The sequence below is a fragment of the Oncorhynchus nerka genome, linkage group LG24 (genome assembly GCF_034236695.1).
Source record: "Oncorhynchus nerka isolate Pitt River linkage group LG24, Oner_Uvic_2.0, whole genome shotgun sequence".
NCBI lineage: Eukaryota > Metazoa > Chordata > Actinopteri > Salmoniformes > Salmonidae > Oncorhynchus > Oncorhynchus nerka.
The window spans coordinates 4906855-4919159 of NC_088419.1; the positions used below are offsets into that span (position 1 = coordinate 4906855).

Consider the following 12305-nt stretch of genomic DNA (forward strand, 5'->3'; position numbering starts at 1 on the left):
TGCTCTAACCACTAGGCTACCTGCTCTAACCATTAGGCTACCTGGCTCTAACCACTAGGCTACCTGCCTCTAACCACTAGACTACCTGCTCTAACCACTAGGCTACCTGCTCTAACCACTAGGCTACCTGCTCTAACCACTAGGCTACCTGCTCTAACCACTAGGCTACCTGCTCTAACCACTAGGCTACCTGCTCTAACCACTAGGCTACCTGCTCTAACCACTAGGCTACCTGCTCTAACCACTAGGCTACCTGCTCTAACCACTAACCACTAGGCTACCTGCTCTAACCACTAGGCTACCTGCTCTAACCACTAGGCTACCTGCTCTAACCACTAGACTACCTGCTCTAACCACTAACCACTAGGCTACCTGCTCTAACCACTAACCACTAGGCTACCTGCTCTAACCACTAGACTACCTGCCTCTAACCACTAGGCTACCTGCTCTAACCACTAACCACTAGGCTACCTGCTCTAACCACTAGGCTACCTGCTCTAACCACTAGACTACCTGCTCTAACCACTAGGCTACCTGCTCTAACCACTAGGCTATCTGCTCTAACCACTAGGCTACCTGCTCTAACCACTAGGCTACCTGCCTCTAACCACTAGGCTACCTGCCTCTAACCACTAGGCTACCTGCTCTAACCACTAACCACTAGGCTACCTGCTCTAACCACTAGGCTACCTGCTCTAACCACTAGGCTACCTGCTCTAACCACTAGGTGACCTGCTCTAACCACTAACCACTAGGCTACCTGCTCTAACCACTAGGCTACCTGCTCTAACCACTAGGCTACCTGCTCTAACCACTAACCACTAGGCTACCTGCTCTAACCACTAGGCTACCTGCTCTAACCACTAGGCTATCCGCTCTAACCACTAGGCTACCTGTCTCTAACCACTAGGCTACCTACTCTAACCACTAGGCTACCTGCTCTAACCACTAGGCTACCTGCCTCTAACCACTAGGCTACCTGCTCTAACCACTAGGCTACCTGCTCTAAACACTAGGATACCTGCTCTAACCACTAGGCTACCTGCTCTAACCACTAGGCTACCTGCCTCTAACCACTAGGCTACCTGCTCTAACCACTAGGCTACCTGCTCTAACCACTAGGCTACCTGCCTCTAACCACTAGGCTACCTGCCTCTAACCACTAGGCTACCTGCCTCTAACCACTAGCCTACCAGCTCTAACCACTAACCACTAGGCTACCTGCTCTAACCACTAGGCTACCTGCCTCTAACCACTAGGCTACCTGCTCTAACCACTAGGCTACCTGCCTCTAACCACTAGGCTACCTGCCTCTAACCACTAGGCTGCCTGCTCTAACCACTAACCACTAGGCTACCTGCTCTAACCACTAGGCAACCTGCTCTAACAACTAGGCTACCTGCCTCTAACCACTAGGCTACCTGCTCTAACCACTAAACACTAGGCTACCTGCTCTAACCACTAGACTACCTGCTCTAACCACTAGGCTACCTGCTCTAACCACTAACCACTAGGCTACCTGCTCTAACCACTAGACTACCTGCTCTAACCACTAGGCTACCTGCTCTAACCACTAGGCTACCTGCTCTAACCACTAGGCTACCTGCTCTAACCACTAGGCTACCTGCTCTAACCACTAGGCTACCTGCCTCTAACCACTAGGCTACCTGCTCTAACCACTAGGCTACCTGCTCTAACCACTAGGCTACCTGTTCTAACCACTAGGCTACCTGCTCTAACCACTAGGCTACCTGCTCTAACCACTAGGCTACCTGCTCTAACCACTAGGCTACCTGCTCTAACCACTAACCACTAGGCTACCTGCTCTAACCACTAGGCTACCTGCTCTAACCACTAACCACTAGGCTACCTGCTCTAACCACTAGGCTACCTGCTCTAACCTCTAACCACTAGGCTACCTGCTCTAACCACTAGACTACCTGCTCTAACCACTAGGCTACCTGCTCTAACCACTAGGCTTCCTGCTCTAACCACTAGGCTACCTGCTCTAACCACTAGGCTACCTGGCTAACCACTAGGCTACCACTAACCACTAGGCTACCTGCTCTAACCACTAGGCTACCTGCTCTAACCACTAGGCTACCTGCTCTAACCACTAGGCACCTGTTCTAACCACTAGGCTACCTGCTAACCACTAACCACTAGGCTACCTGCTCTAACCACTAGGCTACCTGCTCTAACCACTAGGCTACCTGCTCTAACCACTAGGCTACCTGCTCTAACCACTAGGCTACCTGCTCTAACCACTAGGCTACCTGTTCTAACCACTAGGCTACCTGCTCTAACCACTAGGCTACCTAACCACTATGCTACCTGCTCTAACCACTAGGCTACCTGCTCTAACCACTAGGCTACCTTGCTCTAACCACTAGGCTACCTGCTCTAAACACTAGGCTACCTGCTCTAACCACTAACCACTAGGCTACCTGCTCTAACCACTAACCACTAGGCTACCTGCTCTAACCACTAACCACTAGGCTACCTGCTCTAACCACTAACCACTAGGCTACCTGCTCTAACCACTAGGCTACCTGCTCTAACCACTAGGCTACCTGCTCTAACCACTAGGCTACCTGCTCTAACCACTAGGCTACCTGCCTCTAACCACTAGGCTACCTGCTCTAACCACTAGGCTACCTGCTCTAACCACTAACCACTAGGCTACCTGCTCTAACCACTAGGCTACCTGCTCTAACCACTAGGCTACCTGCCTCTAACCACTAGGCTACCTGCTCTAACCACAAGGCTACCTGCTCTAACCACTAACCACTAGGCTACCTGCTCTAACCACTAGGCTACCTGCCTCCCCTGCCTCCTTAGTGTTTGCTCGAGCAATGATGTTCAATCTTGCTCGTTCGACTTTTGAATCGGATTTGACACCATAGGACTTTAGTACAGTAGTGTGTGTGTGTGTGTGTGTGTGTGTGTGTGTGTGTGTGTGTGTGTATGTGTGTGTGTGTGTGTTTGTTTGTTAGGGCGACATATCGGATTCATTTGAATGTATTTTTTAGCGTAATGTTCCATATTTTCTTCATCTTCATCATGGCGTTCTCACGTTTCGCTTGTGAGGGGTAATGTGATCAATCGCATTAGAAAAGTAAAAGCCCAAGCGGGGTAAAATACTAAACAAGGCCCACGGCCTGGGAGGACGGGACTCTTTCATTCAATACACCTTGTAATCCGTCTGCAGTAAAACGTTGTAAACCCAGGTACTTCTCTGTGGCTTCCGCCACAAAATCTATTTTCTGTGATTTTACTTCCCATCTCTGCAGAAGAGTTTGAATTTTATTAGGGATCCTCATTAGCTGATTCCGAGGCAGCAAGGGTCCAAACATATTAAAACACTCACATCACATAGAAAACTAAAGCTAGAACCGTACATCACATAACATTATTACACTACCACGTATCTACTATAGAAAATGTTCAATACCACCTTACAACAATATCACAATGTGTGTGTCTGTACCTGTGTGTCTCTTCACAGTCCCTGTGGAATAGAGTTCCATGTAGTCATGTCTCTATGTAGTACTGTGGAATAGAGTTCCATGTAGTCATGGCTCTATGTAGTACTGTGGAATAGAGTTCCATGTAGTCATGGCTCTATGTAGTACTGTGGAATAGAGTTCCATGTAGTCATGTCTCTATGTAGTACTGTGGAATAGAGTTCCATGTAGTCATGGCTCTATGTAGTACTGTGGAATAGAGTTCCATGTAGTCATGGCTCTATGTAGTACTGTGGAATAGAGTTCCATGTAGTCATGGCTCTATGTAGTACTGTGGAATAGAGTTCCATGTAGTCATGGCTCTATGTAGTACTGTGGAATAGAGTTCCATGTAGTCATGGCTCTATGTAGTACTGTGGAATAGAGTTCCATGTAGTCATGGCTCTATGTAGTACTGTGGAATAGAGTTCCATGTAGTCATGGCTCTATGTAGTAGTGTGGAATAGAGTTCCATGTAGTCATGGCTCTATGTAGTACTGTGGAATAGAGTTCCATGTAGTCATGTCTCTATGTAGTACTGTGGAATAGAGTTCCTTGTAGTCATGGCTCTATGTAGTACTGTGGAATAGAGTTCCATGTAGTCATGTCTCTATGTAGTACTGTGGAATAGAGTTCCATGTAGTCATGGCTCTATGTAGTACTGTGGAATAGAGTTCCATGTAGTCATGGCTCTATGTAGTACTGTGGAATAGAGTTCCATGTAGTCATGGCTCTATGTAGTACTGTGGAATAGAGTTCCATGTAGTCATGGCTCTATGTAGTACTGTGGAATAGAGTTCCATGTAGTCATGGCTCTATGTAGTACTGTGGAATAGAGTTCCATGTAGTCATGTCTCTATGTAGTACTGTGGAATAGAGTTCCTTGTAGTCATGGCTCTATGTAGTACTGTGGAATAGAGTTCCATGTAGTCATGTCTCTATGTAGTACTGTGGAATAGAGTTCCATGTAGTCATGGCTCTATGTAGTACTGTGGAATAGAGTTCCATGTAGTCATGGCTCTATGTAGTACTGTGGAATAGAGTTCCATGTAGTCATGGCTCTATGTAGTACTGTGCGCCTCCCATAGACTGTTCTGGACTTGGGGACTGTGATACGCATCGGTTCATTCAGCTTGTCAACACTTCTTACAAAAACAAGTAGTGATGAAGTCTATCTCTCTTCCACTTTGAGCCAGGATAGATTGACATGCATATCATTAATGTTAGTTATTTTAAGGGCCAGCCATGCTGCCCTGTTCTGAGCCAATTGCAATTTTCCTAAGTCCCTCTTTGTGGCACCTGACCACACGACTGAACAGTAGTCCAGGTGTGACAAAAATAGGGCCTGTAGGACCTGCCTTTTTGACAGTGCTGTTAAGAAGGTAGAAACTAGGGCCTGTAGGACCTGCCTTGTTGACAGTGCTGTTAAGAAGGTAGAAACTAGAGCCTGTAGGACCTGCCTTGTTGACAGTGCTGTTAAGAAGGTAGAAACTAGGGCCTGTAGGACCTGCCTTGTTGATAGTGCTGTTAAGAAGGTAGAAACTAGGGCCTGTAGGACCTGCCTTGTTGATAGTGCTGTTAAGAAGGTAGAAACTAGGGCCTGTAGGACCTGCCCTGTTGATAGTGCTGTTAAGAAGGTAGAAACTAGGGCCTGTAGGACCTGCCTTGTTGATAGTGCTGTCTAGAAGGTAGAAACTAGGGCCTGTAGGACCTGCCTTGTTGATAGTGTTGTTAAGAAGGTAGAAACTAGGTTCTGTAGGACCTACCTTATTGATAAGTGTTGTTAAGAAGGTAGAAACTAGGGCCTGTAGAACCTGCCTTGTTGATAGTGTGGTCTAGAAGGTAGAAACTAGGGCCTGTAGGACCTGCCTTGTTGATAGTGTGGTCTAGAAGGTAGAAACTAGGGTCTGTAGGACCTGCCTTGTTGATAGTGTGGTCTAGAAGGTAGAAACTAGGGCCTGTAGAACCTGCCTTGTTGATAGTGTGGTCTAGAAGGTAGAAACTAGGGTCTGTAGGACCTGCCTTGTTGATAGTGTGGTCTAGAAGGTAGAAACTAGGGCCTGTAGAACCTGCCTTGTTGATAGTGTTGTTAAGAAGGTAGAGCAGCTCTTTATTATGGACAGACTTCTCCCCATCTTAGCTACTGTTGTATCAATGTGTTTTACCATGACAGTTTACAATCCAGAGTTACTCCAAGCAGTTTAGTCTCCTCAACTGGCTCAATTTCCACATTATTCATTACAATATTTAGCTGAGGTTTAGGGTTTAGTGAATGATTTGTCCCAAATACAATGTTTTTAGTTTTGGAAATATTTAGGACTAACTTATTCCTTGCTCCCCATTTCCAAAACTAACTGCAGCTCTTTGTTAACCTCACTATTTTCACCTCTGGATGAAAAGCGTGCCCAAAGTAAACTGCCTGCTACTCAGGCTCAGAAGCTAGGATATGCATATAATTAGTAGATTTGGATAGAAAAAACTCCAACGTTTCTAAAACTGTTTAAATAATGTCTGTGAATATAACAGAACTGAAATGGCATGCGAAAACCTGAGGAAAATCCACCCAGGATGTGCCATTATTTTGAAATGGCTGTTTTCCCAATGAAAGCCTATCCATCATTTAAAGGGATAGGACCCAGATTCCGTCCCTATGGCTTCCACTAGTTGTGAACAGTCTTTCGACATTGTTTCAGGCTTTTATTCTGAAAAATGAGGGAGAATGACCACATTGAGTGAGAGGATCCTGGGATGTCCCCAGAGCTGTTTCCTGCACGCGACCGAGAGCATACCTTTCTTGTTTTTCTTTTATATTGAAGAAGTTATTGTCCTGTTTAAATATTATTGATTATTTAGGCTAAAAACAACCTGAGGATTAATTATAAACAACATTTGACATGTTTCTACGAACTTTACGGATACTATTAGAAATTTTCGTCTGCCTGTTGTGACCGCAATTGAGCCATTGGATTACTGAACAAAATGTGCCAACAAAATGGAGGTTTTTGGACATATAGAGGGACTTTATCGAACAAAACAAACATTTATTGTGTAACAGGGGAGTCTCGTGAGTGCAACCATACGAAGATCATCAAATGTCAGTGATTCATTTTATTGCTATTTCTGACTTTCGTGACTAATCTAATCTACTTGGATGGTAACTGTATGTAATGTTTTGTGTGCTGAGCGCTGTCCTCAGATAATCGCATGGTTTGCTTTTGTCATAAAGCCTTTTTGAAATCTGACAGGGTGGCTGGATTAAAAAGAAGGTAAGCTTTATTTTGATGTATTACACTTGTGATTTCATGAAAGTTAAATATTTATAGTAGCAGCAGACTGTGATCGATAATGTCAAAAGCCACACTGAAGTCTAACAAAACAGTCCCCACAATCATTTCATCATCAATTTCTCTCAGCCAATCATCAGTCATTTGTGTAAGTGCTGTACTTGTTGAGTGTCCTTCCCTATAAGCTGAAAGTGTGTTGTACATTTTCTTTGCGTAAAATAGCATTGTATCTGGTCAAACACCATTTCTTCCAATACTTTACTAAGGGTTGGTATCAGACTGATTGGTCGGCTATTTGAGCCAGTAATGGGGGTTTTACTATTCCTGGGTAACGGAATGACTTTAGCTGATTGTCAGGTCAGCTGATTGTCTGGTCAGCTGATTGTCTGGTCAGCTGATTGTCAGGTCAGCTGATTGTCTGGTCAGCTGATTGTCAGGTCAGCTGATTGTCTGGTCAGCTGATTGTCCGGTCAGCTGATTGTCCGGTCAGCTGATTGTCTGGTCAGCTGATTGTCTGGTCAGCTGATTGTCTGGTCAGCTGATTGTCAGGTCTGCTGAGAGGATCATTGGCTGCCACCTGCATATATTCAGCCTCGGTATAATTTCCCTAGCTCTGAATTCATTATATCATTGCTGACTGCTTTAAAATGCAGTGTATTTGACCTTTACTAGTACAACAAAGCTTATTTAAAGAAACGTTTTAAAGAGCCGATTGGCACGTCTTTTTCTGTTGCTCATTCGAAAAAAATGAGATTTCAGTCTTGGAGATGTGTATCCTGACCGATTCCGTGTATGTTTAGTGATTATCGTCCCTCATGAGACGCTGTAGATTCGAGAATCCTCTTTCACTTCCTCAAACAGAATTAATCTAAGATCCAACTTAAGAAATCTGTAATTCATTTTGACGTTGGAGCTCGCTGAATCAATATGCCTTCCAAAAGAGAATTCAGAATCCGTCCTCAGACCGAGATATTTAAAACAATCAATGATTTAAAGCATTGTTCCATCACCTGCATGAATTTAGAAATTACCATCGGCGGAGTTTATTTTTTTGCCGTGTACCAAACAGCAGGGTATAGGACTTAATTCGATTTAAAACCAAATGATTTGCTAGAAAACATTTTTGTAAAGTGTTCAAATCATATCGGAGAGTTGCTTGTATCTGCACAATATTTTAACCTGATGTACAAAAGCACCGTACCATCAGTGTATAAGTGAACAGGTGTATTCTGACAAATTAGAGGCAATAGATTTATGAATACAGAGAAAAGAAAGGGGGGGGGTAATACTGAGCCTTGAGGTACACCTCTATTAAAGTCCAAGAAGTTGTGTTTTCTGTCCTTCTATGCAAACACGTTGTTTTCTATTGCTAAAATGCATGGAACCGGTTTAGGAATCTGTTAGCGAAACCACTGTTTTGACATTTTCCTACGAAGATGGAATGACAAACTAAATCAAAATGCTTTTGATAACTCAATGAAGATGGCCGCAATTAGTTTACCTTGGTCAGATGAAGGATTTATGTCATTAGTTTCACAATGCTGTTGATGTAGAATGGTTGGGTCTGAAGCCCGATCGAACGGGTGAAATTAAACTACCTTTATCGAAGCACTGATACATTTGGGAATGTATTCATTTCTCAAAGACTATTTGCTGTTGAACAGATTACTGATATCATTAATTATATAATTCAAATTATCTTAGCGGATCGATGTGACCTTGAGTATAGAAATTAGATATACAGTACTTTAGATACAATATAATGTAAAACATCATGTAAATATTACCTTGAGAATGCATCATCGAGGCCATCCTCCACATCCTGTGAATAGAAACAGTACCAGGAATAAAAACAGTACCAGGAATAAAAACAGTACCAGGAATAGAAACAGTACCAGGAATAGAAACAGTACCAGGAATAGAAACAGTACCAGGAATAAAAACAGTACCAGGAATAGAAACAGTACCAGGAATAGAAACAGTACCAGGAATATAAACAGTTACAGGAATAGAAACAGTGCCTATATTAGAAACAATACCAGGAATAGAAACAGTACCAGGAATAGAAACAGTACCAGGAATAAAAACAGTACCAGGAATAGAAACAGTGCCTATATTAGAAACAGTACCAGGAATAAAAACAGAACCAGAAATATAAACAGTACCAGGAATAGAAACAGTACCAGGAACCAGGAATAGAAACAGTACCAGGAATAGAAACAGTACCAGGAATAGAAACAGTACCAGGAATAGAAACAGTGCCTATATTAGAAACAGTACCAGAAATAAAAACAGTACCAGGAATATAAACAGTACCAGGAATAGAAACAGTACCAGGAATAGAAACAGAACCAGGAATAGAAACAGTAACAGGAATAGAAACAGTGCCTATATTAGAAACAGTACCAGGAATAGAAACAGTACCAGGAATAGAAACAGTACGAGGAATAGAAACAGTACCAGGAATAGAAACAGAACCAGGAATAGAAACAGAACCAGGAATAGAAACAGTACCAGGAATAGAAACAGTACCAGGAATAGAAACAGTAACAGGAATAGAAACAGTGCCTATATTAGAAACAGTACCAGGAATAGAAACAGTACCAGGAATAGAAACAGTACCAGGAATAGAAACAGTACCAGGAATAGAAACAGAACCAGGAATAGAAACAGTACCAGGAATAGAAACAGTACCAGGAATAGAAACAGTAACAGGAATAGAAACAGTGCCTATATTAGAAACAGTACCAGGAATAGAAACAGTACCAGGAATAGAAACAGTACCAGGAATAGAAACAGTACCAAGACAACTCCATGAGACTGTACTGCAGTATGCATCAATGCGCAGGCAATATAACCTACAAACTCAAGAACCAGTATCTATTGCATACACCTCCTCAGTGTATCAGCAACAATTTGTCATTGCCTTCAATATAGCTTCAATTAAATCCTGAAGTGATGCTTTCTTGATTAGGTAAATTAGCAAGAGTTTTGCATAGCAGTATACTCAGCTCAGACAGTAAGACACGTATCAGATGAGGTGGATGGAATATTTAACCAATAAGAGCCGACTTAGTCTATGGTAGCATTCACAGGGAAACGCTTGCCCTCTAGTGGTAAGTATATGCCAACACAGCTGTTTTTTTGTGTGTTTTTTTTTAACCTTTATTAAACAAGGCAAGACAGTTAAAAAAACAAATTGTTATTTACAATGATGGCCTACACTGGCCAAGACTCCCAAACACGGCCAGATACATGTTTGGACCAATTAGAATCAAGGGGTAGGCAGGGGTGTAAAGTACTGAAGTAAAAATACTTTAAACTACTTCAGTAGTTGTTTTTTAAAATCTGTACTTTACTTTACAATTTACCTGCAGCACTCCAGGAACAGGGGTAGAATATACACCTTACAGGTGAATGACCTCCAGGTAGAATATACACCTTACAGGTGAATGACCTCTAGGTAGAATATACACCTTACAGGTGAATGACCTCTAGGTAGAATATACACCTTACAGGTGAATGACTTCCAGGTAGAATATACACCTTACAGGTGAATGACCTCCAGGTAGAATATACACCTTACAGGTGAATGACCTCAAGGTAGAATATACAGGTAGAATATACACCTTACAGGTGAATGACCTCCAGGTAGAATATACACCTTACAGGTGAATGACCTCTAGGTAGAATATACACCTTACAGGTGAATGACCTCAGGTAGAATATACACCTTACAGGTGAATGACCTCCAGGTAGAATATACACCTTACAGGTGAATGACCTCCAGGTAGAATATACACCTTACAGGTGAATGACCTCCAGGTAGAATATACACCTTACAGGTGAATGACCTCCAGGTAGAATATACACCTTACAGGTGAATGACCTCTAGGTAGAATATACACCTTACAGGTGAATGACCTCTAGGTAGAATATACACCTTACAGGTGAATGACCTCCAGGTAGAATATACACCTTACAGGTGAATGACCTCCAGGTAGAATATACACCTTACAGGTGAATGACCTCCAGGTAGAATATACACCTTACAGGTGAATGACCTCCAGGTAGAATATACACCTTACAGGTGAATGACCTCCAGGTAGAATATACACCTTACAGGTGAATGACCTCCAGGTAGAATATACACCTTACAGGTGAATGACCTCCAGGTAGAATATACACCTTACAGGTGAATGACCTCCAGGTAGAATATACACCTTACAGGTGAATGACCTCCAGGTAGAATATACACCTTACAGGTGAATGACTCCAGGTAGAATATACACCTTACAGGTGAATGACCTAGAATATACACCTTACAGGTAGAATATACACCTTACAGGTGAATGACCTCCAGGTAGAATATACACCTTACAGGTGAATGACCTCCAGGTAGAATATACACCTTACAGGTGAATGACCTCCAGGTAGAATATACACCTTACAGGTGAATGACCTCCAGGTAGAATATACACCTTACAGGTGAATGACCTCCAGGTAGAATATACACCTTACAGGTGAATGACCTCCAGGTAGAATATACACCTTACAGGTGAATGACCTCCAGGTAGAATATACACCTTACAGGTGAATGACCTCCAGGTAGAATATACACCTTACAGGTGAATGACCTCCAGGTAGAATATACACCTTACAGGTGAATGACCTCCAGGTAGAATATACACCTTACAGGTGAATGACCTCCAGGTAGAATATACACCTTACAGGTGAATGACCTCCAGGTAGAATATACACCTTACAGGTGAATGACCTCCAGGTAGAATATACACCTTACAGGTGAATGACCTCCAGGTAGAATATACACCTTACAGGTGAATGACCTCTAGGTAGAATATACACCTTGAATGACAGGTAGAATGACCTTACAGGAATAGAATATACACCTTACAGGTGAATGACCTCCAGGTAGAATATACACCTTACAGGTCAATGACCTCTAGGTAGAATATACACCTTACAGGTCAATGACCTCTAGGTAGAATATACACCTTACAGGTGAATGACCTCCAGGTAGAATATACACCTTACAGGTGAATGACCTCCAGGTAGAATATACCCCTTACAGGTGAATGACCTCCAGGTAGAATATACACCTTACAGGTGAATGACCTCCAGGTAGAATATACCCCTTACAGGTGAATGACCTCCAGGTAGAATATACCCCTTACAGGTGAATGACCTCCAGGTAGAATATACACCTTACAGGTGAATGACCTCCAGGAACAGGGGTAGAATATACACCTTACAGGTGAATGACCTCCAGGAACAGGGGTTGCCTACCCCTGAAGGACAATATACACATCACAGGGTAGAAAATCATAACGCAATGTTTGGGATTTGTGACACGTGAACTAGTAAAATTGGGCGACCTCTACCTCTTAACAATGTTATGGTATAAGAACGTTTTTTTTTAAAGACCCATTGCACTACAGCATGTAAGAAAAAAGAGCATTGCTCAGCAGTTTCAACAATAATTTAAAGCCTATAG

General features: G+C 42.8%; 1 protein-coding gene across 1 annotated transcript in view; it reads right to left on the bottom strand.

Annotated features, from left to right (window-relative positions):
• Nucleotides 1–6195: 6195 nt before the first annotated feature.
• Nucleotides 6196–12305, bottom strand: part of LOC135564378 (low density lipoprotein receptor adapter protein 1-like) — a 102929-nt gene continuing 96819 nt past the window's right edge. Inside the window, exons 8-9 of the mRNA XM_065009420.1 lie at nucleotides 8578–8612; nucleotides 6196–6208 (exon numbers count right to left, since the gene is read on the bottom strand). Coding sequence (XP_064865492.1) covers nucleotides 6196–6208; nucleotides 8578–8612 — 48 coding nt within the window. The remainder of the gene's footprint in view (nucleotides 6209–8577; nucleotides 8613–12305) is intronic.